General features: G+C 40.4%; 1 protein-coding gene and 1 pseudogene across 4 annotated transcripts in view; one reads left to right on the top strand and one right to left on the bottom strand.

Annotated features, from left to right (window-relative positions):
* Window positions 1–27,458, top strand: part of TANGO6 (transport and golgi organization 6 homolog) — a 194,204-nt gene that overhangs the window by 30,883 nt on the left and 135,863 nt on the right. For all 4 annotated transcript variants that reach the window (XR_006702727.1, XM_045443300.1, XM_045443302.1 and 1 more), the window contains 4 exons: window positions 680–842; window positions 6,906–6,988; window positions 23,493–23,605; window positions 25,057–25,233. Coding sequence is in view for 3 of the 4 variants with exons in the window: in XM_045443300.1 (XP_045299256.1) it covers window positions 680–842; window positions 6,906–6,988; window positions 23,493–23,605; window positions 25,057–25,233 (536 nt within the window). In the remaining variant the exon portion in view is untranslated. The remainder of the gene's footprint in view (window positions 1–679; window positions 843–6,905; window positions 6,989–23,492; window positions 23,606–25,056; window positions 25,234–27,458) is intronic.
* Window positions 2,516–3,058, bottom strand: LOC123578439 (annotated as a pseudogene).

Consider the following 27,458-nt stretch of genomic DNA (forward strand, 5'->3'; position numbering starts at 1 on the left):
ACTCCTTTCTGGGATAGTTCAGGCATGACAGGCTCTTCAGATCCTAAATATATTTATATGCCTCGATCCAGAAATTTCATTTGGTCATGCTACTTATAATAGCAAAAAAAATTTTTTTTAAGTTTTTTATTTTAATTCCAGTATAGTTAACATACAGTGTTATAGTAGTTTTAGGTGTACTATGATAGCAAAATTTTGAGAGAAAACTCAATGTCTGGATATTAGGGAATAATTTAATAAATTCTTACATATAGCTTAAATATAATATTTTTGAGGAATTTACAATATGAGAAGATTTCAACAATATGTAAAACTGAATATTAAGCGAGGTCTTAATAATTAAAAAGAAAAAAATTATACAGAAATATCCCGGCAAAAATATCCTGGCATAAATGTTTTAGTGATTTAGGATGATTTTTCTTCCTAAAACTTTATTTTGTAAATTTTCTATAATGAACATCTATTTATAAATTTGATAACATTATTTAGTAGAAGCATGGCCTCTTCAGTTCTCATACCGCTGATACTGGGTTGTTAAATTAAAAAAAAAATTCTGTTGAATCAGTATTATTGCAGTAAGTTGGTTTTTTGGCTTAAAGAAATACCGCTTTCTCTTTATTTAAATGTAATAGTCCTTGCAAAGAGTCTTGTATTTACCTTTATGTGCTTTTTCTCGTAGATTCTAGATTTATTTCACTTTCAAGATAAATTGACAGCGCGACAGTTTCAGAGAGTTGCCACCACTACCTTTATAACCATGTCGAGAGAACGCCCACAATTGGCTTCGAAGTATTTGCTTGAACCGGTGCTAGCCCCCCTCCACCGATGTTTAAACACCGCAGGTAAAGGGGGAAGTCTGGTGGCTGTGTTCCTCTCAGGGATCTTTCTCAGTGTTTCAGATTTCAGTGACTGAAGGCTGTCATACTTCCTTGTCTCCAGTTTTGCTTTCTTTTCTCCCCAACTTTTTATTTTGAAAGATCCACCTCACGTAAATTCCAAGAAAAGTACCTTGAAGCACCCCTGTACACTTTACCTGGATTGCCCAGCTGCTCATATTCTGGCCACATTCGCTTTTATCTTTCTCTCTTTTTATTTTTTATTTATTTATTTATTTTTTTAACGTTTATTTATTTTTGGGACAGAGAGAGACAGAGCATGAACGGGGGAGGGGCAGAGAGAGAGGGAGACACAGAATCGGAAACAGGCTCCAGGCTCTGAGCCATCAGCCCAGAGCCCGACGCGGGGCTCGAACTCACGGACCGCGAGATCGTGACCTGGCTGAAGTTGGACGCTCAACCGACTGAGCCACCCAGGCGCCCCTGTACATCAGCGCTTGTTAGTTGCAGATGTCATTTGATATACAGACTTGATTCAAATTTCTCTAATTGTCTCAAGAATTTCCTTTGTAGTTATTTTTTCATTCAAGTCTAGATTCTAGTGAAGAGTCCTGCATTGCATTTACTTATATCTTTTTAGTTTCCATTAATGTAGAATAGTTCCCTAGCCTTTTGTTTGTTTTTCACCATGATGTTTTTTTCCCCAGATGAATACACTTCCTTTATCAAGAGTGACAAACTGAAACAAAACCGTAAAACCCCAAACATGTAAAAACCCAAGGTGTTAGAAGGACAAACTCACTTCATTCAAATTCAAGCTCATCTGGACCCTGGTCACAAACCTCAGTGAGGTGCATGTGAACACCAAGTTAGGGAGAGGACAGGAGTGAGGCCAAGAGAAAGGGTGTGAAGGGGGCCCCCATAGGTTCCCTAGGGATCACCCTCAAAGTGGTACCTCCACCTTCCCAGAGATAGTGAAGACCTACCGGGCCCTAACCTTTTGACCACCCCAACCCCTGGCCAGGGTGTTTAAGGCCAGTCCCAAATGATTCTACCCTCCCTTGCTCCATCCTCACTTGCTCAGGCTTTCAACCTCACTCTTCTCCTCCTCTATACTTTTCTCTGTGAATAGTAGTTAGTTAGGGTATTGTTTGAGTCACAGTGAGGCTGGGGGCCAAGGGAGACAGGGTGGAGACGAGGTGAAGAGAGGAGAAAAAGGTCTGTCCAAGGATCCCTCTCTTCATGGGATCCCAAAGTGTACATCCAGCTCCTCTTTTTTTTCAATGTTTATTTATTTTTGGGACAGAGAGAGACAGAGCATGAATGGGGGAGGGGCAGAGAGAGAGGGAGACGCAGAATCGGAAACAGGCTCCAGGCTCTGAGCCATCAGCCCAGAGCCTGACGCGGGGCTCGAACTCCCGGACCGGGAGATCGTGACCTGGCTGAAGTCGGACGCTTAACCGACTGCGCCACCCAGGCGCCCCGCTCCTCTTTTTTTAAAAAAATGTTTCTTTAATGTTTATTTATTTTGAGAGAGAGAGAGAGAGCGTGAGCAGAGGAGGGGCAGAGAGTGGGAGAGAGAGAATCCCAAGCAGGCTCCGTTAGTGCACAGGCCGACTTGGGGCTTAAACTCACAAACCGTGAGATCATGACCTGAACTGAAAGAAAGAGTCGGATGCTCAACTGACTGAGCCCCCTAGGCGCCCCCCAGCTCCTCTTTTGCAACCACTCATATCTGAGAAAGTGCAATGTAGGCACCAGCAGCTGTAAGTCGGAGAAGGGATGGGTTCGCCGGCCGGTACTTGGTGGGGCTGGCTGGCATGAGAGGACAGCGGCAGCTGTTTTCCCACGGGTCAGGCTGCTGCTCAGCACAGCCAGGTGGGCGCTGAACTGCCTGCCAGCTCCATGTGCTGGTGCTGCTGTTCGCCCTGGGAGGCCCTGGGAGCCCTCAGCAGGCTCCGTGACGTTGCCGGCTGTGTTAGCCGGGACGGACAAGAGCGGGGCCTGCTCGTCAGTGTGAGCGGAAGGCAGGCTGTGGGAACTGGGTTCAGCTCCGTCGAGGGCTTGGGCAGGGGGGCTGCTAGGGTCCAGCAGCAGCTTCCGCGCCTCTCCGTCCTGGTCCCAGCCTTGTTCTCGCTGCTGTAGCGGCACCCCAGGGCTGGGGTCAGGCTGGGCGCTCAGACCACGCCGAGGAGGGAAGGCATCCATCCTTACCATGGCATTTTTGAAGAGCCTCGGTTACAAAACGTTCTGCAATTTGTATTTGTCTAATTGTTTCCTCATGATTAGATCCAGGGTAAACATTTCAGCAGCAATGTTCCATAGGATGACTATTTTTTCTCAGTCTCCATTAGATTAGGGGGCACACGTAATCAGTTTATCCCATTCTGGTGATATTAAATTTGATCATTTCATTAGTAGCCTGATTTCTCCATTGTTAACATATCTTTCTCTGTAATTAATAAGTAATCTGTGGGATGATAGTCTGAGACTGTGTGCCCTGTTTCCTGTTAAGTCTTTCATGCTGTGGTTTGGTATCCACTGATGATTCTTGCCAGTAAAATGGTTACTTTCTTTGTTATTTTAATTTGTTAGGTTGCTATTCTTCTATAAAGAAGAGCTTTTCTTTCTCCTTGCCTCATCCCTTTTTTTAAGTTTTTTTTTTTTTTTAAGATTTTATTCAGTGAGTTACCCAACATTCTTGTCATTCATTTTTTAAAAAATATTTATTTATTTATTTTGAGAGACAGTGCATGCACAAGAGCAGGGGCGAGGCAGAGAGAGAGGGAGAGAGAGAATCCCAAGCAGGCTCTGCGCTGTCACTGCAAACCAGCGAGATCATGACCTGGGCCAAAGTCCAGAGTCGGCCACTTAACCGACTGAGCCACCCAGCCTCCCCTCTTATCATTCATTTTGATGCTCAGATTTTCCCATATTTGGCTGGTGGGTTTAGTTCTGTTTTAATGTCTTAGAAGATTGACATTGCACCAACTCATCACCTGCCTTAGTATGTTTTTATACTTTACTGAATTTTTCCCCCACAGTTTACTGAATTTAATGCTTGGATGCAGAATATTATTTCAACATTCTTTGTTAAAAAAAAAAACAAACAAAACAAAAAACCTTTCTAGATAGTAGTTCCTAAGGTTTTAAATGAAGAAAAAGTTTGATGTTATGGTTAAACCAAATTTAGTTCTATGTAGACTTTTTTAAGAAGTCATCTGTAGTAAACATTTCCTGGGTGTGTGTAGTGGGGGTGAGGTGGGCAGGGATAAAGAAAGTCTAATTTTTGTGCATAGTAAAACTTCACCAAATTGAACCTAGTGAAGTGAAATTTTTGATTATTCAGATGTGATAAACGTTATATATATATACATGTATACACATGTATACATATACATATACATATACATATACATATACATATATATATATATATATATATACATATATATATATATATATATATATATATATATATATATTTTTTTTTTTTTTTTTTGGTGTCCATGGATCGGCCTGAACTAAACATGGTATTTGAGTAAATAGTTTAAATTTCTTTACATATTTGATAGAAACCTAGTCTAGATCCAGTATATGCTTCAAAAAATCGCTCAAGGGGTGCCTCAGTCAGTTGAGTGTCCAACCCTTGATTTCGGCTCAGGTCATGATCCCAGGGTTGTGGGATTGAGTCCTGCCTTGCGCTCTGCACTAAGTGTGAGGCCTGCTTGGGATTCTCTCTCTGTCTCCCTTTGTCCCTCTCCCCTACTTGCATGCTCTCTCTCTAACTTCATGTATTAAGAGTATACCTCATTACTAATCTATTCTCTTGTCTAATACCTAATCTATGAATTAGGTATTGTAGTCTGAGGCAGTGGTTCTCATAGTGTGGCCCCAGGACCAACAACATCAGCATCACCTGGTAATTTAGTGGAAATGCAACTTCTTGGGCTCTCCTCAGACCTACTGAATCAGAAATGCTGGTGTGGGTCCCAACAATCTGTGTTTTAACAGGCCCTTCTGGGTAATTCAGGTGTGTGTTCAAGTTTGAACACTGGTCTAAGAGCACTGTTCTTAGGATAACTAGATCCATTCCATTTGTGGATCAGTTATTATTGTCCTGGACATTGTTCATTCGTATTGGACATCTATTTGCCAGACATTTCTTCATATGTTAGGTTATATTCGTAACACCAGCTACATGTTTTGCATTGACAGTGTCTGGATAACAAAAAGGGTGTATGATAGTCTGACTGGTTTTATATAGACAACCCCATCGTTGCCACTGGGGGAAAAAAACCCCTAAAATACAGGCTTTCTTATTTTGTTTTTCACCTTGTATCACATTTTTAAGACTATGTGACAATTATGATAAATTACCATATTTTATCAATTCTAAGGTGCACGTGTTTTTAACATAAAAAAGCTTTAATTTTGGGGGGTCTTCTGGCTGGCTCAGTCAGTAGAGCATCCAACTCTTGATCCCAGGGCTGTGAGTTCAAGCCCCACATTGGGCATGGAGCCTACTTAAAAAACAAACAAAAAAAACCCCAAAACAAAAAACTTGAATTTTGGAAATATTTTTCACATTTTAACAATTCTGATATCGAGATGTATCTCACAATTATTGTTGGCCAGGTAGCAATCATGGCATTATCTGTGCCTGCAAATGAGCATTAAAACTCATAGAATGGATGTCAGTGACTTAGGAAAAAACTGTGAAGACAACAGTAGAGTGGTGACCTTTTTTTTTTTTTTTAAGAAAATGTTTGTATTTATTTTTGAGAGAGAGACAGAACATGAGTGGGGGAGAGGCAGAGAGAGAAGGAGACACAGAATCTGAAGCTGTCCGCACACAGCCTGATGTGAGGCTTGAACCCATGAACCATGAGATCATGACCTGTGCTGAAGTCAGACACCTAACTGACTGAGCCACCCAGGTTCCCCTAGAGTGGTGAACTTTTAAGAAATTTCACATCAGGGACACTTGGGTGGCTCAGTTGGTTAAGCGTCCAACTCTTGGTTTCAGCTCAGATCATGATCTCACGGTTGGTGAGTTCAAGCCCCACATTGGGATCTGTGCTGTCAGCCCAGAACCTGCTTAGGATTCTCTCTTTCTCCCCTCTCTCTGCCCCTCCCCAACTCATTCTTTCAAAAATAAATACAGTTTAAAAAAAAAAAAAGAAATTTCACATCACCTACACTCTTGGTGGCACAGAGTTCAGTATATTATGGCAATATGTGGATATCAGTAATGGTCTCGAAATGTTTCAGAAGAGTTGGACTTTTTAAATGTGAAGAGTTCAGAATTTCTTATTCTGTTTATCCCAATTATATAGCTTATATAAGGAATGATATTTAATAAAATTGTATGTCTAAATAAATCTAAAAGAGCTCTTAATACTTTTTTTATTAAGTTTTTAAATCTTAATTCCACATAGCTAACATGCCGTATTGTATTAGTTTTGGGTGTACAAATACTGATTGAACAATTCTATACATTATTCAGTGCTGATCACGATAAGTGTACTGTTTAATCACCATCACCTATTTCACACATTCCCCACTGACCTCCCCTCTTTTAATCCTTTTTATAAAATCTATTTTAAAACTTTTTTTTAACATTTTATTTTTGAGTAACCTGTACACACAACACGGGGCTTGCCGAACTCACAACCCAATGATCAAGAGTCCTATGCTCCACCAACTGAGCCAGCCAGGCACCCTGTTTTCACCTCCACGTAACCATTGACTGTCATTTTCATTTAATTTGATCCCTAATTTTTCATTCATTAAATTTACAAGTAAAATTTCAAGTCATAATGTTTCATAAGTTACTTGCTTTCTTCTTTCTTGTGATATATAAAATAATGACGAATGTTTATAATCATTGGCATCATAGATTTCATGAAATACTGTATTTGGTGTTGTATTGTACATTGGTAATCATGTTGAATCTCTAACTGTAGGTGTTACTTACAGAACTATCTAGCAACACTTTCTTCCTTAAGTCCTGAGCTCTATTCAGTGACGCACTGAATATGAGTAATTTTGTTTTTTGTTCTCTAGAGATTCCAGAGAGTGACATGGCTCCAGGGACCATTTTGGTAACAGAAGAGGAACTTAGTAGATGTATTGAGGATGTATTTAAGGTTGGTAATTTGAGTCACTAATGTTTCTAGATAACATTTACACATAGTCTTTTAAAATAGTTTTGCCTTTCTGGGGTGCCTGGGTGTCTCAGTTGGTTAAGCCTCCAACTTCGGCCCAGGTCACGATCTGGCAGTTTGTGGGTTTGAGCCCCGCGTCAGGCTCTGTGCTGACAGCTCAGATCCTGGAGCCTGCTTCAGATTCTGTGTCTCCCTCTCTCCCTACCCCTCCGCTGCTCACACTCTGTCTCTCTGTGTCTCTCAAAAATAATAAATAAACATTAAAAAAATGTTAATTCCAAACTATCATGATTTTTTCACTTTGAAAACTGCAAAATATAAGCTGTTAGTAAAAAAGCTGATACGTTTTGAAACTGTCAATTTCATCATTTACTCTGAATGTTAAACAGTTTAGATTCTCTAACTGGCACATACCACTGATGAAACATGTCTTTTGAAGAAATTGACAGTGGCATTTGCAGTGCTATAGGCTTCCAAAAGTGTATGAGAATATTGAGTCTACTTTATATCTTTCTAAAGTAATCACCGTCATATACAAGTAAGTCTGAATAAGTGAATCTTGCAAATGACTACCCAAATATATTACTGAAAGTGAAAAAAAATGTATGTTCTCTATGATTACAGTCTTATAAATATATATGAAACATATATTTTTAGACAAAAAATGAAATCCATTGCGTTAGGGCCAGATGGAGCTGGGATAAATATTCTTTCTTAAGGTTTATTTCAATAAATTTATAATAGTATTTTACTATGAAAAATATCGATGCTAGTAAATAGCTTTCAAAATTATATTCCATGTAAAAAGGTCCAGCTGCTTTGGAAAATAATTTGGCCGTTCCTCAAAACATTAAACATGGAATTACTATTTGACACAGTAATTCCATTCTTAGGTATATACCTAAGAGAAATGAGAACATGTTCAGACAAAAATCTGTGCACAAATGTTCATCACGGCATTATTCATAATAGCCCAAACGTGGAAGTCACCCAAATGTTTATCAACTGATAAATAGATACACAAATGTGATATATGCATATAACGGAATATTTTTTAGCCATAAAAATGAATAAAGTATGGGGGCGCCTGGGTGGCGCAGTCGGTTAAGCGTCCGACTTCAGCCAGGTCACGATCTCGCGGTCCGTGAGTTCGAGCCCCGCGTCGGGCTCTGTGCTGGCAGCTCAGAGCCTGGAGCCTGCTTCCGATTCTGTGTCTCCCTCTCTCTGACCCTCCCCCATTCATGCTCTATCTCTCTCTGTCCCAAAAATAAAAACGTTGAAAAAAAAAAAATTAAAAAAAAAAAAATGAATGAAGTGTGGACACATGCCACAACGCAAACATTTAAAAGTAACAAATTTTAAACTTTAATAGAAACCAGAAAAAAAAAGACCACAAATTGTATGATTCCATTTATGTAGAATATTAAGACTGGGCAAATTCATAGAGACACAAAGTAGATTAGCGGTTGCTAGGGGCTGGAGCTGGGGAGTTAGGAGTGTCTGCTAATGGGTATGGGATTTCTTTGTGAGGTAAGGAAAATGTTTTGGAATTAGACAGTGGTGATAGTTATACAGTCTTGTGAATATACTAAAAGCCACGTGTACATTTTAAGAGTGAATTTTTTTTTAATGTTTATTTATTTTTGAGAGAGAGACTGAGTATGAGCAGGGGAGGGGCAGAGAGAGAGGGAGACACAGAATCAGAAGCAGGTTCTAAGCTCTGAGCTGTGAGCACAGAGCCTGATGTGGGGCTTGAACTCACGAACCATGATATCATGACCTGAGCTGAAGTTGGATGCTTAATCAACTGAGCCACCCAGACACCCCTTAAGAAAGAATTTTATGGCATGTAAATTACTTATCAATAATTTTAAAAATTATACTCCACATTTCTCATTTCTTTTCTATGGCAATAAATTAAGCATTTTAGAGAAAGTGTTTAGTTTTTTATGAAATAATTCAAACAGATTAAAAATGCAGAGTAAAACACTCATGTACCCACCACTCAGCTTAAGAAATTAAACATTACCAGTTCAGTCGAAATCTTCTATCTACCTATCCCTGGTCACATTTCCATGGCTTCCCATCTAAAGGTACATTGTGGTTTTAGTTAACAGTTAGTTCTCTTATTACTAGTGAGTTGAACATCTTTTTGTGTTCTAGGCTTATTCATATTTTTTCTTCTGTAAACTGCCTATTCACGTTTTGTCCGTTTTAAAAATTGCCTCTTCAAAATTTTTTTAGAATAAATCTTTTTTTTTAAGTTTATTTATTTTGAGAGAGACAGAGGCAGCATGAGTCAGAGAGAGGCAGAGAGAGAGGGAGAGAGAATTACAAGTTAGCTCCACACTGCCAGCGCAGAACCCCACTCAGGGCTCAAACCACAAATCCACGAGATCATGATCTGAGCCGAAACCAAGAGTTGGACGCTTAACTGACTGAGCCACCAGGGCGCCTCTAGAATAAATCTTTTTTTATAAAACAACTTTATTGAGATGTACTTTACAGACCATAAAATAATGTTTTAAGTATGCAAGTCAATGATTTTTAGTAAGTTTACAGAGTTGTGAAACTAGTACGTTACAATTTTAGAACATTTCCATTACCCTAAAAAGGTCCCTATGCCTATTTATAGTCACTCCTTGTTCCCACCCTTAGCCCCAGGCAACCACTAATCTGTCTACCTCTATGGATTTGCCTTTATGGCTGTTTCATGGGAAGGAACCATGCAACATGTGATTTTCTATGGCGGACTTCTCTCTCTTAGTATGATGTTTTGTGTGTGTGTGGGGGGGTGTTTCCATGTTTTGTTTTTTTTCAAAGTAATCACTTTGCCCAACATGGGGCTCGAACTCATGACCCTGAGATCAAGAGTCACGGACTGTTGATCAAGTGTACCGACTGGGCCAGCCAGGCACCCTCTCTTAGCATAATGTTTCGGAGGTTTATCCAGGTTGTTGCATATATCAATATTTTGTCCCTTTTAATTGTTAAGTAATATTCCATGGTATGAATATACCACATTTGGTTTATTTGTTCATCAGTTGATGGACATTTGGATGTAAAGTAGATCTTTCTTTCTTCAAACAGCTTTGTGAGTTGTAATTCACATACTATACAGTTTACCCATTTAAAGTGTGCAAATCAGGGCACCTGTCTGGTGCAGTCAGTAGAGCATGCACCTCTTGATCTTGGGAGTTCAAGTTCAAGTGCCACACTGATTGTGGAGCTTACCTTAAAAAAAAAAAAAAGTATGCATATCAATGGCTTTTTAGCATAATCTAAGGCTTGCATATTAGAAGTATATTCTAATACTTCATTACCCAAAAAGAAATCCCACACTATACCCAAAACCCTTTACCACCCCTTTTTCCATTCTCCCTACTCCTAACCCCTCCAACCTCCAACCCGAGTCAACCACTAATCTACTTTCTCTTTCTATAGATTTGCCTATTCTGGACATTGCATATAAATGGAATTATACACTATATGGTCTTTTGTGATTGGCTTCTTTTACTTAGCATGATGTTTTTAAGGTTTATATTAAGCACAAAGCAGGACCTCATTCTTTTTTTTAAGATTTCTTTTATTTTTTAGTAATCTCTATACCCAACATGGGGCTCAAACTCACAACCCCAAGATCAAAAGTTGCATGCTCTACTGACTGAGCCAATCAGATGCCCCAAGACTTGATTTCTTTTTATTGCTGAATAATATCCTATTGTAGATATGGACTCTATTTTGTAATCCATTCATCCTTTGATATATATTTGGGTTGTTTTTACATTTTAGCTATTATGATTAATGCTGCTATGGACATTTGTGTACAAGTCTTTGTGCATACATATGTTTTCATTTTCCTGGGTATATACCTAAGAGTAGAATTGCTAGAGGGGCGCCTGGGTGACTCAGTCGGTTGAGCGTCCGACTTCGGCTCAGGTCACGATCTCACGGCTCGTGAGTTCGAGCCCCGCGTCAGGCTCTGTGCTGACAGCTCGGAGCCTGGAGCCTGCTTCCAATTCTGTGTCTCCCTCTCTCTCTGCCCCTAACCCACTCGCATTCTGTGTCTGTCTCTCTCAAAAATAAATAAACATTAAAAAAAATTAAAAAAAAAAAGTAGAATTGCTAGATCTTATGGTAACTCTGTGTTTAACCATTTGAAGAACTGCCAAAGTGGCTGCACCAGTTTACATTCCTACTAGCAGTAAGTGACGGTGTAGAGTAAACCTTAAGTCGTATTCTTTCAGATAAGAAGGCAGATGATTGGGGGGGGGGGGGGTGGTTGTTTTTGTTTTGTTTTTGCCTCAGCAAAGTGTTATTGATTTAAGTAATCTCTACACCCAACGTGAGGCTCAAACTCAAGACCCCAAGAATGAGAGTCACACAGTCTTCCAACTGAGCCAGCCAGGTGTCCCTGTTTTCTTTTGTTTTAAACTTAATGTATGATATTCATGATTTGTAGGTATAAAATTCACGCTTAAAAATTCAAAACTCGTTCTGTTCAACACTCAACTTTTTACTAAAGTAAGCTATTTCATTTAATTTCACTATTAAATAAAAGGGACCTGTCAGGGCGCCTGGGTGGCGCAGTCTGTTAAGCGTCCGACTTCAGCCAGGTCACGATCTCGCGGTCTGTGAGTTCGAGCCCCGCGTCGGGCTCTGGGCTGATGGCTCAGAGCCTGGAGCCTGTTTCCGATTCTGTGTCTCCCTCTCTCTCTGCCCCTCCCCCGTTCATGCTCTGTCTCTCTCTGTCCCAAAAATAAATAAACGTTGAAAAAAAAAAAATTAAAATTTAAATAAAAGGGACCTGGCATACAAATATAGCATCAGATTGTTTATAGATAAAACCTAACTTAGTGACTATAATGCTGTTTTTTTTTTTTTTTTAATGCCTCATTTAGAGACTTATGAAAAGAAAGTTTTGGGGCGCCTGGGTGGCGCAGTCAGTTAAGCGTCCGACTTCAGCCAGGTCACGATCTCGCGGTCCGTGAGTTCGAGCCCCGCGTCGGGCTCTGGGCTGATGGCTCAGAGCCTGGAGCCTGTTTCCGATTCTGTGTCTCCCTCTCTCTCTGCCCCTCCCCCGTTCATGCTCTGTCTCTCTCTGTCCCAAAAATAAATAAACGTTGAAAAAAAAATTTAAAAAAAAAAAAAAAAAAGAAAGTTTTTATATCCTGTTCTACATATTCATAGGTAAGGACATTTTTGATTGTAGAAAAAGAGAAATTATATAGAGCAGTGTAGAAAGCAAATGTTCTGAATTAGAGAACAAGGCCCAGCTAACTCTCAGAAAGGTTGTCTTCAGTCACACACCATCTGAGGAATATCATGATGAAAACTGTTAAATGGTGGGTGTGGAATGTCAGAAAGACTTGAAAGTGGTGTCAGGGGTAGAACTTAATTGTGACTACACTCTGGTACAAACCCCTCATAGTATTTCTGGGAAGTAAAAAAAAAAAAATTGCTTTTAGAGGAAAAAGAAAGCAAATCAGCTTCTTTCTGGCAAGTGAATTAGCGTCTAAAAAATGGAGAGATCCAGAAACAGTGAATCCTGCCATTGTTCCTATTCTTGCTCCCCAAAAAGGGGGAGGGAAAAAAACCCTCCTAATTTGGTGAACAGTTTGGTGAATTTAAAACCTCCTGGAGAGGCAAGCAAAACATTAGTTGGCTGTAAACACTTGATTATGCACAAAAGATTGGGGCGGTTATGAAAGCAGGAAGGGGTGCGGAAGGGTAATTATTCTCCCTACAAGGTTTTGGCAGCTCAGCTGCACTGGGAAAACAGAGGAAATGTGTATGTTGGGGGGAAATGGTAAACACTGTGTAAAGTTTAGCAACAAAGGCTGTGTTGTCTTTATTAACTTTCTGCTAATACTAAATTACAGAGCACAGCTCAAAGGCAGGAAACAAGGAAAACATCTGGGATAGTTGAATGATCCAGCAGCTCACTGGGTAGCAAGAGGGTACAAGAGGGTGTTTAATTTTAGAGAGGCATTTGGGAACATGTCCAGCTCTGGTTTTCTCTCTCTTTTTCTTTTCTTTTTAACAGATTTACTGGGATATAATTCACATACGCCACAATTCACACATTTAAAGTGTTCAACTCAGTGCTTTTGGTGTAGTCACAGGGTTGTGCAACCATCACCACAAATCTGACTTTAGAAAATTATTGTCCCCCTAAAAGGACCCCATACCCATTACCCATCCCCGTCCCCATTCACTCTCCCTTTTCCCAATTTTATTTTATTTATTTATTTAAAAAAATTTTTAATGTTTCTTTATTTTTGAGAGAGAGAGACAGAGACAGAGCATGAGTGGAGGAGGGGCAGAGAGAGAGGGAGACAGAATCTGAGGCAGGCTCCAGGCTCTGAGCTGTCAGTGCAGAGTCTGACTCAGGGCTTGAACCCACAAACCACGAGATCATGACCTGAGCCAAAGTTGGATGCTTTACTGACTGAGCCACGCAGGTGCCCCTCCCTTCTCCCTTCTCCCAATTAAAAAAAAAAAAAAAAAAGTTTATTTATTTTGAGAGAGAGCACGTGTGAGTGGGGGAGGGGCAGAGAATGAGGGAGAGAGAGAGAATCCCAAGCTGATGGCGCAGAGCCTGATGTGGGGCTTGAACCCATGAACTGTGAAATCACAACCTGAGCCCAAGTCAAGAGTGAGACATTTAGCTGATTGAGCCACCCAGGCACCCTCCCTTCTTCTAATTTTGTCCCCAAACCTTAGGCAACCACTAAAATGGACTTGCTGTCTCTGTAGACTTGCCTATTATGGATATTTCATATAAATGGACTTATGTAATATGTGGTCTTTTGTAGCTGACTTTTCACCAGCAGGATGTTTTTAGGATTCATCCATGTTGTTGCATAGAGCAGTATTTCATTCTGCCTAACGGTATTCTATTCTAGGGATATATTGCATTTTGTCAGTTGATGGGAATTTTTGTTGTTTCCACATTTTGGCTGTTGTGAACAATGCTGCTACAGACATTCATGTACAAGTTTTTGTGTGGACATGTGTTTTCATTTCTCTTGGGTATATAGCGAGGAGTGAAATCGCTGGACCTTATGATGACATTGTGTTCAACTTTTAGGGGTACTGTCAGATTGTTCTCCAAAGTGGCAGCACCATTTACATTCCCATCAGCAGAGTGTGAGAATTCCAGTTTATCCTCTCTGGTCAACACTACCACTACCATTTCTCTTTCTCCTCCTCCTCCTCCTCCTCCTCCTCCTCCTCCTCCTCCTCTCCCTGCCCTCCCCTTTTCCTCCATTATTATAGCCTTGCTGGTGGGAGTATCTTATTGTGGGTTTGCTCTTCGCCCATTTTTATTTTTTTTTTTTTAAAGATTTTATTTTTAAGTAATCTCTATAGGGGCGCCTGGGTGGCGCAGTCGGTTAAGCGTCCGACTTCAGCCAGGTCACGATCTCGCGGTCCGTGAGTTCGAGCCCCGCGTCGGGCTCTGGGCTGATGGCTCAGAGCCTGGAGCCTGTTTCCGATTCTGTATCTCCCTCTCTCTCTGCCCCTCCCCCATTCATGCTCTGTCTCTCTCTGTCCCAAAAAAATAAATAAACGTTGAAAAAAAAAAAAAAAAAAAAGTAATCTCTATACCCAACATGGTGCTGAAACTCACCCTGAGATCAAGGGTCACATGCTCTACCTACCAATGGCTCTCCCCAAAGAAATCTTCCTCAGCAGTCTCCTCTTGGTCTCCGCACGTTTGTTCCTTCTCTACTCTCTTTCTGAATGGAAAGTTTTTATAGTCCTGCTCTCGTTTTAGTCTGGTATCTTCTGTTGGAGTTTTAAGTCTATTTTATCTTAGTGCCTCAGTTGATGTTTCCAACTGAATGTCCTGTGTCACCTGTATCATAATAGGTGCCCATCTGGCTGCCATCTTGATACCTAGCTGCAGAGCCCCTTAGTTCCTCAGAGCCAATTTCCTCTTTACTTTATACACAATCCAGATCCGATTGGTTTTCTGATTAGGACCATAGTGGAATTAGAAGTAAAAAATTAGAAGTTAGTTAGACTAAGGCATGCTGACGAGAGAGTGCCAGCGGAGAGGATCGAGAAAGGAGACAGAAAAAGTACTCCAAAAGGGCATAATAGTTTGAAAAACAAAGTGTGTTGGGACTGCTATGTTTAGTATACTTCGTTTAAGGAGGCAAGGATTGCATCTCCTCCATTTAAAAAATACTTTCTTCTGAAAGAGGTAAAATATAAATACATTTTGGTATTTAAAGAAATAAGCCCTCAGCTTGCTGAATGAAAATGTGGCAGGGGCACTTATAAGAGAAGGCCTTTCTTTTGCTTGCATCCTTTACATACAGCATGGAGTGGAGCAGTGTGGCTCTGGTGGGCCAGGTGGAAAGGTCTCAACAAAACAGGTGTACACAGAGATGCTCACTGAACTGAAAATTTGGCATAGCCACTTGTACTTCTGCATAAATCATTCTCGTCGTTTCTATGTGTGTACCTTACATCTGGTAAAATGATTTAAGCCAAAAAAGAGATTTGCAGCTCAAATAACTTTTTTTTAAATTTATTTTTTTAATGTTTATTTATTTTTGAGAGACAGAGAGAGACAGAACGCAAGCAGGGGAGGGGCAGAGAGAGAGGCACGCACAGAATCCAAAGCAGGCTCCTAGCCCTGAGCTGCCAGCACAGAGCCCGATGCGGGGCTTGAACCCAGAAACCGTGAGATCATGACCTGAGCTGAAGTCAGATGCTTAACCAACCGAGCCACCCAGGCACCCTGCAGCTCAAATAACTTTTAGTCCAATGGCTTCCTATTCTGTCTCCATATTTTTTTTTAATGTTTATTTATTTGTTTTGAGAGGCGTGTAGGGGCAGAGAGAGAAGGAGAGAGAGGATCCCAAGCAGGCTCTGCACTGTCAATGTGGAGCCTGACATGGGGCTCGATCCCAGAAACCATGAGATCATGACCTGAGCCAAAATTAAGAGTCAGATGCTTAACCGACTGAGCCACCCGGGCACCCCTATTCTGTTTTCTTCTGACTCTGAATGTCGGGGGTCCTAACCCTAGAATACTGCATTTTTTTGTCCTCCCTAGTATGAGAGGGATAAATGTTTTTCTTTAGCCTAGAAAGGTAAAGAGAGGCCTGGGCTGCATAGAGATTGGTTCTGGGTAGGGTAGGATGAGAGAATTAGACTTCCTCACAGTTTGGACATTTTCTTGCTCTTAAGAGAACCGGCCAGAATCTGATACTAGGTGGGGCCAGGGGTGGGAATGGGGAATGTTTCCTTTTAGTATTCCTCACCATACTTGCTGAGGCTCCCTAAGGCAGAAGAAATTTTCAGGCAGGCAAGTCTAGAAGTACCTAATTAGTTTATATTCTTCATTCTCATTTCCATTTTATCTCTCTGTTTCCAGATTCAGGGAATCCCTGACTTTAATTATCCAAGTCTTTTTTCCCCATTTAATCTTAACAAATTTCTAATTAAAGTTACTCTCTCAGATTGGCCAATTGACTCCTCTTTCTGAATAGTTAATTGTTTTTGTAGAGTAAATTGTTATAACAGAATCTTAGAGCTGGAAGGAAATTTAGAAATATTTAATTTCTTTTTTTGTTTGTTTGTTTTTGAAAGGACTGTTTTTTAGAGCAGTTTTTCATTCACAGAAAAATCAAGTAGAAAGTACAGAGTGTTCCCATATATCTCCTGCCCCCACATGTGCACAGCCTCTCCTACTGTTAACATTTTACATTAAGAGTGGGACATTTGTTACAGTTGATAAGCCTGCATTAGCACGACACTATCACCAAAGTCCATAGTTTACATTAGGGTTCACTGTTGGTGTGGTACAATCTTTGGGTTTGCCAGGTTAATCCCTTATTTTATAGTAAAGGAAACAAACCCCAAAAGATTATGAAGTTGGGGTGCCTGGCTGGCTCAGTCGGTAGAGCATGCAACTCTTGGTCTCAGGGTTGTGAGTTCAAGCCCCATGTTGGGTGTCGACATTACTAAAAAAAACCCAAAAAACACAAAAGATTGCGAAGTGACTTGTCCTGAATCATACTAGTGAGTGCCAGATCTGGTCCAGGAAGCAGTCCTTTCATTTCCTCTCTTTCTCTCACTCTGTGTTTAGAAAAGCTAATATTTGCCCATGGTACACATTTAAAAAGTGCAAAAGGCTTTGCAGTAAAAAGTTAGTCTTCTCCCACCTATGGCTCTTCCTTAAAGGCAGTCGTTCGTTCGGATATTTCCAACTGTAATTGAACTATGACCTTGAATAACATGCAGAAGACCAAAGGAGGTATTCTTCAAAGCTGTGGGAAATGCAAGTGTTAGACAGTACATTCAGATTCTGTGGGACAGTGTGGTGAAAACCACCTGGCCTCTAGAGTCCAACAGACCTAGTCTGGCTCTAGAGTTGACTATTAGGTGACTTATTTAACACTTGAGTTTCAGGGATAAAACCAGGTAACTTTTGGTATTTGTATTCTTTAGCAAATGATTTGTGCTCAGAAAACTGTCAGTTCTCTTTTGGTTTAAGGAAACTCTTTTTAAAAAGATTATTTTATGCAGTACGCTCTGAAAGCATGCTTAGTGCAAAATCCTATATTAGGTAACTTGGCTTGTCCTTTGCTTCTCGCAAGTCTTAATTAAACTCAGTAAGTGCATTAGGAGTTCTGGAACATTACTATCAGAAGGATCCCTGTGATATTTTAGAAGGCAGCATTTGACGAGTTTAATCTTTAACAGGGGTAAAATCAAGTCCCAGCCTGTACTGAATTTCAATGGTAGGATTCAGTCAGCTTGATTTATGTTTCTATTTCCACATGTATACATCCCTATAAAAGATAAGGCCGTAAATTAAGAGGACAGTTCCATTTACAGCAGCATCGGCAAGTATTTAGGAATAAACGTAACATTTGCACAGGGCTGTGTATTTTACAAAGTATTTTAAATGCATTATCTTACCTGGTACTTATGCCAAAAGCTTAACGCTTGCATTATAAATGAGGAAACTGAATCCTAGGGAGGTTTAAATGTCTTATCCGTGTTCACTCACTTAATATGTGATTTGGGGCAATCATATAGGTGTCAGGAACAATATTCATACCCATTTCTGACTCCTGACTTCCTGGTGTTCTTTCAGCTCTACAGTGATCTCTAAGGCATATGCCTAACAATGTAATGGAAGTCTAGTAGATGAGAAATGGAGCATGTGAGGACCGCTTTCAGTTTTGTTTTGCTTTGAATCAGAAACACATGTTTGCTCGTAACACTTTTGACCATTTTGACTCCTCTGGGTTTTTCTGTTCCTTTTTAATTTAAATTTCTAGTCAGTCCTACCAGAGAAATTCAGTCCTTTAGATATTGAAGATAGGTACTGACTAAGCCCCAACAGTAACATCAAACCTCCTTTTGTTCAGTCTGCTCTCCCTTCCATGGCTGAAGTTCTAGGATTCTTCAGTTAATTAAACATTGATTGAATAGCTTCTAGCTGCAGCTTAGACAACAAAAAAGAAAATACAGGGGGCATTGTAATTCCCCCACAAAAATAGAGCTTTTGAGAAAATAAAAAGCATTCAATGTGCTTTATTTATTCTTTCTTTGATTCAGTTAATCAGTCAGAAAAAACATTTTTTTACCAAGTACATACAGAATGCCAGCTACTCTGCTAGGTTTACAAATAACAGAAATGATTAAGAGCCAATTGCTGCCTTCAAGGAGCCCCCAGTCAGGCAAACAAAGAGTTACAAGTAGAATGTGATGGATTGTTAACAGTATCCAGAAACATGTCTTTGTTACTAGGTAAGAGTGATCTCTGAGCTTAGATGAAGGGTTGTAAGGCTTAACCACACCTCTTCTCATGGCTGGATCTGTGATAGAAAGCCAAGATGCATTCAAAAAGGAATGTGGAAATCCCTATAAAGGAATGAGGAAATCCCCAAGCTGCCAGTGGGTCATTGGTACCCGTTTCCTCCACTGATCTATTCTGAGCCATTAGGATTTTCATAGATTCATACTGGTCTCTCATTTTGCCCCTCAGTCCTGTCCTACTGGAAGAGCCAAAGATAGACATGGAAGTTGAACTTTTCTTCGAAGCACCATTTCACTTACTCTCAGAGAGGCTTTTCACACCAGAGAATTGAAGATACCTTGAGAGTCTGTCTCTCCTTTCCCTGCTTCAGCTTTCCCACCTCTTGGTATTTTGTTTGGTGATCTCTGGTCGTACAGATATCTCAAGTAACCAGAACATCTTTCACCTAATCAGGATTTCAGCTTTAAATTTCTAATTTCAGAACTTATAGAAGGGAAAGCATGTGGGGAGGATTAGAAATTTTTACATCTTGGTCAGTTTGAGTGTTGGAAAAATTTTTGGGTGGTGCAGGATTGTTTCATGTTTTCCAGCTAGTTGGTTTTCTTTTTAAACCTCTTAATGGCTAAAGTACCAGAAGGATACTGAAGGGAGTGAGCAAATTTGCAGTCAAGTCAGAGGGTGATAGATTTGCCAACCTCCTTATTCCCTAGGTAAGGAAACTGAGACTCAGATAAGTCAATTGATTTGTGATAAGTCTTGCAGCTGGTCAGTGGAAGTATTACAAACAACCCGATGTGAAATATACCCAGTAGGTATACTGCTGAGGAAAGGGAATTTCCACAGGTAGAAATAATACATGCAATATGGGATTGTGTTTCAGAACTTGAACTCCCAAGAGTTCAAGAACCCCAGATAGCAGGAGACTACATATGAACACAGTCCAAGGAAATTCCACAACACCTGATGTTAGAGCAGAGATGCAGGGTAGTAGGGCCCTGTCCTCTGTGGGGCAGGAACAGCCTACTGTTGTGCCCTCACTGCTTCCTCAGTCCATACTGTCACCAGCCTAGTATGAAGGACACTGGAAGGAACTGGCCCTAACAGTTGCTTCCATATATAGTATGACTTTGTTGGGAGGACTGTTTTGTTTTTTGTTTTTCCCTGGAGCAGTTGCTCATTGTCTGTGCTGTCAGCAAGACATCGCTGAATCGGTGCAGCCTCCTGTGTCCCTTTATGGGTCACTAAACTCAGATATAACTCAGTGACCTGGGGAGGCCACACGAAGTGGGAAATGACCAGATTCTACTTCGGGAGTATACTGAGGGGGTAAGGTTGGATGTGAGGTCCAGACCAAACCGTTAACCTGCATATGAGTTGAGTGCCAGGCAACAGACTGGAAGGAGGGCGCTGTCCTTGGAAAGGCCATGCTGTGGCCCTGGAGCCCCCCTGGAAGACTCGGTAGAAGACGGCTGTATAATAGAGAAGAGTCTCAGCGGGAGGAAGGGGAGGCGGTGCAGGAGCTCCTGGTGCCACTCGGGAACTCTTCTTGCAGGACTGGAGTTCTTAAGAGCCTGGCAGGCTGGGGCCTACTGGTTCTGAGGGGAGATGGTTGGGACAAAGGTGGTGTGGGTTAGGGACTGAAGCAATGCAAACAGGCACAGGGGGAGGTGAGTTTGGGGAGGCCACGAGTACGTGTTTCGTTCTTTTAGAAAATAATATAACATTTACCATTTTAACCACCTTAAAGTATACAATTCGCTGGCATTTAGTGCATTCACAGCGTCGCACAGTCATCATCGCTGTCTAGTTCCAGAACTTTTTCATCACCCCAAATGGAAACACCGTACCCATGAAGCAGTCAGTCCCCATTTTCCCCTACTCCCACCCCCTCACAACCTGTACTGCTCTCTGTCTCTGGATTGTGCATGGATTTTACGTCAGGCAGACCTTTGTTCACCTTGATTCTGCCATTTACTAACAGAATACCTCGGCTCCACTAACTTTGCTTCTCTGGGCCCTAGTTTTCCACATTTTTAAAATGGGAATAAAAATGCTTAACCTGCAGGACTCTGGTGAGGATTGATTGTATGTTAAATGCTTAGCTGAATAACCTGGTTTATTCTTGAGTAGACATTGCAGTAAATGGTAGTTATTGTTTGCTTCATAAGAACAGTAACAATGTGGTTCCTTTAAATTGTATACTTCTGTAACAACTGCTTACTCACCAGAAATTCAGGTAACACAACTTAATCATCTATTGTGATAGGTGCTGAAACAGAGAGCTTCACTTTTGCCTTCTAGGCTAGTTGAAGAGGTGAGAGAGAACTATACATTCTCTGTGTTACAAGCTCTAAGTGCTATTGGAATTTATAGGAGGAAAGTCATTAATGGTGGTTAGATGCTTACTAAATATTTGAATTAGTGAATGAATGGGTGAATAGTTGAACAGTCAAATACATAGCAGGCCTGTGGAAAAGGTAGAATGTTTGAATGGCCCATCTAAAACTTTTCAAAAAACAACAACAACAACAACAAAGTACTTCCATCAAGGAAGTTAGAGGAAGGTAGCTTTGGGCTCAGTATAAGGAGAAGTTTCCTCTTAATACTGGAAGGGAGATGACTGTCTATAAGTGGCAAAAAGAGGCCATTTGAGTTGTTTGAGATACCACAGAGAAAACTCTTTGATCGATTTTTTTCTAAATACAAAAGCAGCACTTGTTTGTTCAGAAAAGTATGACAAGAGAACTTAAAACTTGGAGGAATTTATCAATAACAACATATACCCCTGAGAAATGGGCTCGATTGAATTCGTGTTGAAATTTTAGGTGCTGTGTCTCAGTCAAGCCAGTAAATAAAGGAGAGTTAACTCCATTTGGGTTTTTGTTTTTTGTATAAAAGATGCTGATAAGGAAGGATGGCTCCACAGGGATTACTTCTGGGAACACAGACCACAGAGCCAAACAATAGGCCCTTACGTGATCTGGGGAAATCTCTCTCTCTCTCTCTCTCTCTCTCTCTCTCTCTTTTTACCACTTGTAATTGATGATATCATAATTAGGCCTGCATATTACTGTGAACACTGCCGTACCATGCACCCCACTGAGCTGGGTTTATGGAGATTAGATCATGCACAGGAAGCTGACTCCTTGGTTATCAAGCTCCACAGAGATGCTGGGAGGCTTAAGCAGTGTGAAAAATTAGGGTTGATTTAAAGGGACAGGATTCTCTGGAAAAGCACAGAGCGTCTTCCAGCTTGTGCCTCCATGACCTGCAGGATCCCACAAAACAGCAATGATTCCTCCTTCACTTCAACGCCACTTAATTAATAAATTAATTGAAACCTGATAGTGCGGACACAGATAATGATGATAAAAGGAGAAAGCTGAGGAACTGACACTCTTAATATGTATTCCCGGAACTATGCCAGCATTTTTATCTTCCAGCTACTGTGTTAGATTCTTTAAACAGTTAGCTTATTAAAATTATAACAGTCTCCTATGGAAAAAAAATTATAACAGTCTCCCAAGGTCAGTCTTATTTTTAAGGATGAGGAAATGGAAGCTTACAGAGGCCCTGATTTACAGAAAGAATGTTGGAAAAAAATAGTGTTTTGCTCTTCTTAGTTCTTTAACTTACCTGTTTTGAATGATTATTTTTGTAATTGGTCTCCTTGTTTTATTCTTCCTGTTAGATCACAAGCAATTGAGAGAGAACAACTCTTAGTCATTTTTATATTCACTACAGTGCCCAAGACCATGCTTTGATTCCAGTGGGTGTTCAAATAAAGTTTGTTGAATGCATTTGTGCTATCCTTTTTGAAGTGACAACTAAAACGTGTGACATAATTACTGTTAACAAAAATCAGCATCCTCACACACTTAACCCTATAAAGTCAATGCAGAGCTAGGAGTGCGTTGTAATTTCTTTTAACATTTATTGAACTGGAGAGAATAGGACATACCTATATGGCAGTTACATGTTAAGAATGACAGATTTTTTTTTTTCAATTTTGAGAGAGACAGAGAGAGAGTGGATGTGTGCATGAGTCGAGAGGGGAGGAGAGAGAGAGAGAGAGAGAGAGAGAGAGAGAGAAAGAAAGAAAATTTCAAGCAGACTCCACATTCATTAAGGAGCCTGACGTGGGGCTCAATCCCACAACCTTGAGATCATGACCTGAGCCACAGTCAAAAGTTGGATGCGCAACCGACTGAGCCACCCAGACAGACACACATTAGAGTGACAACTCTAGAGCAGGCTGTGTTTTTGGTTTTGGTTTTGATTTTCAAATCTAGTTTTAAGTTTTTCTGTTTGGCATTGCTTGTTAGTTCCTAAGAGCAGGCCCTTTGGTAATTAGATGGTTATTGCATAGATGAGTAATAGGCAGACTAGCGGGAGACACAAAGGTAGTCAAAAGCAGGAAAGGCAGGGGTCAGAAAATGGGTTCATTTACCCATTTTGCCTGACAGTTCTTCAGGCCGCCCACGAAAGGGCACCGCTGCAGTTCAGGCTCCCTGTGCTTCAGCCTGTCTGCCAATCTCAAATGGTTTTCTTAGTCTTAGAGCTAAAATTATTCAGTTTAGGACAACAGTGTTGCTTAAGATAAGACTCTGAGCCCTGCTAGTAGGTGTGTGGTGTTTGATTCCTGTTCCTCTGGCCTTGTGCTCACCGTGCCTCTCGCCATTTTCTTTTCCCTAGGTGTACGTGGTCGGGAACGAACCTTTGACGGTTTTAGTGGACTCCCTGCTTCCAGTCTTGGGTGTGCTCTTTTCTCTATACTGTTTCACCAAGCAAAGCGTGTCTCATATAAGGTAAACTATCTAGAGAAACTTATTTGTTTATAAATAGTGAAATCTTTCTTGTATGTCATTCTTATTCTTATTTTGAATATAAAACTTAGTGCCACTTTGTAATTGTTTTTTTGTTGTTGTTGTTGTTTGTTTCAAAATCAGGAAAGCATTTGAGGATCCTCTTATTCTGCTCATCTGGGGAAAGAAAGAGCACTTTTCAGATTGCTGGGGATTGGATGTAATTTTTAGAATGGCTCTCCTCAGCCTCCGTCCTAGACATCAGAGACGAAACCCCTGTTTACATGTGTAAACATGCCCGTGTTTGATCCATGAGAAATACTGGAATTACATGTCTAGGAAGGAGGAAGTAGAGAAGGGATCATAACTACCTTGTGGGGAATGAGAAATCAAGTTGGGGAAATCTGGATCTGAACATGGCACTCTGTAATTTAGACTTGGATTTAGTATGAGTGCTGCGCAGTGTTGTTTGGAATGAAGGGATTTCTTAATCACCCAGAAAATAATCTTTTGTATTGGAGTTTTAAGTAGGCTTCATTTTGTATCAGGTCTCTTTTTTCACAGATATTTATGTTGTTTTTTTCCTCCTTTTAAGGGTTTATATCCTTTTCAAAGTCCTAGAGAATTCTGACTTTTAGTGTTTGGAAAACCCCTACAAATATTACCTTCTTCATAGGGTTATTTTATGAAGACTGTGCATTGAAGTGTTTAGCGCTGTCCCTGGAAAATAGCTGAGAGATGATTGTTGTCATCATCGTTGTTAAGTGGTGAAGGAAAGTACTCGTTCTTACATATTTTTCAAAGTTCACATACTGCCTTAGACTCTAACTTTTGGTCAGCACATCACTGTAGTCCAACAGCTACAAGAGAAAACACAGTGGAAGATGGAGACTATGAGTGTGTGCATTTGGCTTCAAATAACTGTCCGTAAAATAACCTTTGTCTTAGTTTTGAAACCCAAATCCTCACAGCACTGTCATGTCCTCATCAGAGCCCGAGAAGGAATAAGTGAACGTTTACTCCCTCCTTATCCTAGCTGATTGGCACAGATGGAGGGGGCTGAGGCATCAGCAAGAGTTTGTTGGTCACCTTCTCTTGATCCACTCATAGACGGTTTTTGTCAGCGTAAACTTCTGTTCACAGGGCCTGACCCAAAGGCAATGGTACGCTTGGATTTTTTTTTTTTTTTTTAATTATGTGGAGCTCCTGTGTCTTACCAGTGTTGCTTCTGGGGCCCAGATTAGCCAGTCACTCATTGAATTTCAGGTTATTAGATATATTCCCAAATTCACGGGAAGCATAACTTTCCAGTCCTGCACTTCTGTAGCACTAGGTGATTGTGCCAGCATTTAGAATGCAGTGGAACCTGACAGTCTTCCTTTCTTTTTTTATGTTATCTTGTTAGATGTGTAGAGTAAGTTGACAAGCTCATTTATAACTGCTTTTTCTGCCAGGTCACTTTGCCAAGAGATCTTATTATGGATTCTGGGGAAGCTAGAGAGGAAGAAGGCAATTGCCAGCCTGAAAGGATTTGCAGGATTGGACAAATCTGTGTCCTCTCTTCCTTCTCTGTGTCAGTTTAGAGCGGCCACTCAAGGTGGCATCATGATTACCATCAAAGAGACCGTTTGGTGAGTCCACCCATCCTTTTACCCTCTCTCTTCTGATGGAATTGCACCCAAAAGGCCCTTCCCTGACTTGTCCACTAAGGGGCGCTGGTAGAACGGGAACGAGGACTTGAGGCAGCTGAGGTGCTGCTATTTATAATCGCTAAGTGAAATGTGAGTGCCTTAAATAATCCTGCAGGTTTTTTCCCCCGGATGCCAGCTAATAGTAGGTGCAATTTGCTGGAGCCTCACAGCTCTGCCTCATAAGCCCACTTACTTCACAAAGGCTTTGCCAGTGAATCAGAGTAAAGGGCAGACACACATTTACTCTCCGCGCCGTAACGATCCAGTTCTCTTTCTGACTCTCTAAATGGTATATGTGTGTTCAGAGTCAGACTTACTCTTAAAGGAAATTGTCTGATAACTATATTTTATGTTAATTATAGGATGGGGGTTTCTTTCTTCTAGAGATCGTTTAGAAAGTGCTTAATAAATGTTAGTGGAATGGCACACAAGTATATTTTAAATTATTTCCACTTCCTAGGTGATACGTGTAGGTATTATTACCTCTTAATATAAGTTCCTATTGACCAGAACCATATAGTTCTTAACTGCTGGCAGCTACTCAGATTTTACATGCATTCAAAGTGTGGCTGTTTGTTATACTGCACATTTAATTTTTTATTCAGGGTTAACTTAGTGAAGTTATAAAACGCTCTTTCAGTATGATGGACTTGAGGAAAATGAAAAACATACATTGACCGCAAACAGAATCATCAGTACAAACACAAGCTACTTATTTCCCAAGAGCTGTTGAGCTCTAGTAGGTTTTAGAGTTGTAACTATGCCCCTGAACTGAGTTTAAAATTTCTCAACATGTTTATTTTTTTATTTTTTTTTTTCAACGTTTATTTATTTTTGGGACAGAGAGAGACAGAGCATGAACGGGGGAGGGGCAGAGAGAGAGGGAGACACAGAATCGGAAACAGGCTCCAGGCTCCGAGCCATCAGCCCAGAGCCATCAGCCCAGAGCCCGACGCGGGGCTCGAACTCTCGAACTCACAGACCACGAGATCGTGACCTGGCTGAAGTCGGACGCTTAACCGACTGCGCCACCCAGGCGCCCCTCAACATGTTTATTTTAAAAACACTTTGGAAGAGTTTAATCTGGGACCAATTTAGTGACTATGTAGAGAATTTTATAGTATTTGACTTATCAGTAGTTAAAGTTAATTGCTACCTTAACAAGTCTCTAGTGTATATCTTAGTGCACATATGTCAAAATTAACAGTTTTTCTCTTCATGGTAGGCAAAAATTGAATAGGCAGTAGTGAATGAGTCTTTACTTCCAGAAGCAATGGATCCTTAACTTGGGGTTTCTCCATGGACTTGTAGCGGTCCATAGTCTCTCTGAAATTATACGCAAGAAATATTTTATGTGCAAACCTGAATTTTTTTCTGAAAATAGGGTCCAGAGCTCTCATTTGATACTTAAAGACACTCCATATCTCCAAAAAGTTAGCATTCACTCTATCAGAGGGGGGTGTGTGTGTGTGTGATTTTATCTTTTGTTCTAAAGATCTTGCTTGTGGTGCTAGTCCCTTCAGGGCAGGTCAGTATCACCACTTACCTTTTCCCTATCATTCTGCTCAGAAGCCCCAGTTTAAAAGCTTTGTTTCAAGAAACACTAAAAAAGCAGCTTAGATTTCATGATCTTTTTTATTTTTGTTTTTATTTTTGTGGAACTAAATATAGCTACAGTATTCAGAATGGACTCTTTACCATTGAAATTTTAAGAATAGAGCTTCTTAAGTTAATTGTTGTCATGTCTTTTTTAAAAAAGTATTTGAATATAGTACTTCATTTTGACAGGATGGTTCACAGAAGCTTAGAAGTGACACTTATCCATTTCACCTTTTTTTTCTAACGTAAAATGTGGTGGAGATAACATGATTGATCTGAAGGATACTGGAAGATTCTGGGATAATGTAGGAAGTAATCTTAAGCTTAGTTTATAGGTTATTCATTCTACTAGAGGAATATAAAGGCCATGTTATTAGTGAACTGGCAAATTGGGACTTACTGCCCAATGGGATGGGGCCAAATAAACTTTAATAATTGTAGTTTTCAATGAGAAGAAGCAACATCTATCATTCTTTTCTCAGTTTGGTCTGAAAAAAAAATGTTATTCCTTCTTTAATTGTAGGAGTAACATACCTTCTTTGTATAATACAAAAAAGCATAAAGAG

The sequence above is a fragment of the Leopardus geoffroyi genome, chromosome E2 (genome assembly GCF_018350155.1).
Source record: "Leopardus geoffroyi isolate Oge1 chromosome E2, O.geoffroyi_Oge1_pat1.0, whole genome shotgun sequence".
Classification (NCBI taxonomy): domain Eukaryota; kingdom Metazoa; phylum Chordata; class Mammalia; order Carnivora; family Felidae; genus Leopardus; species Leopardus geoffroyi.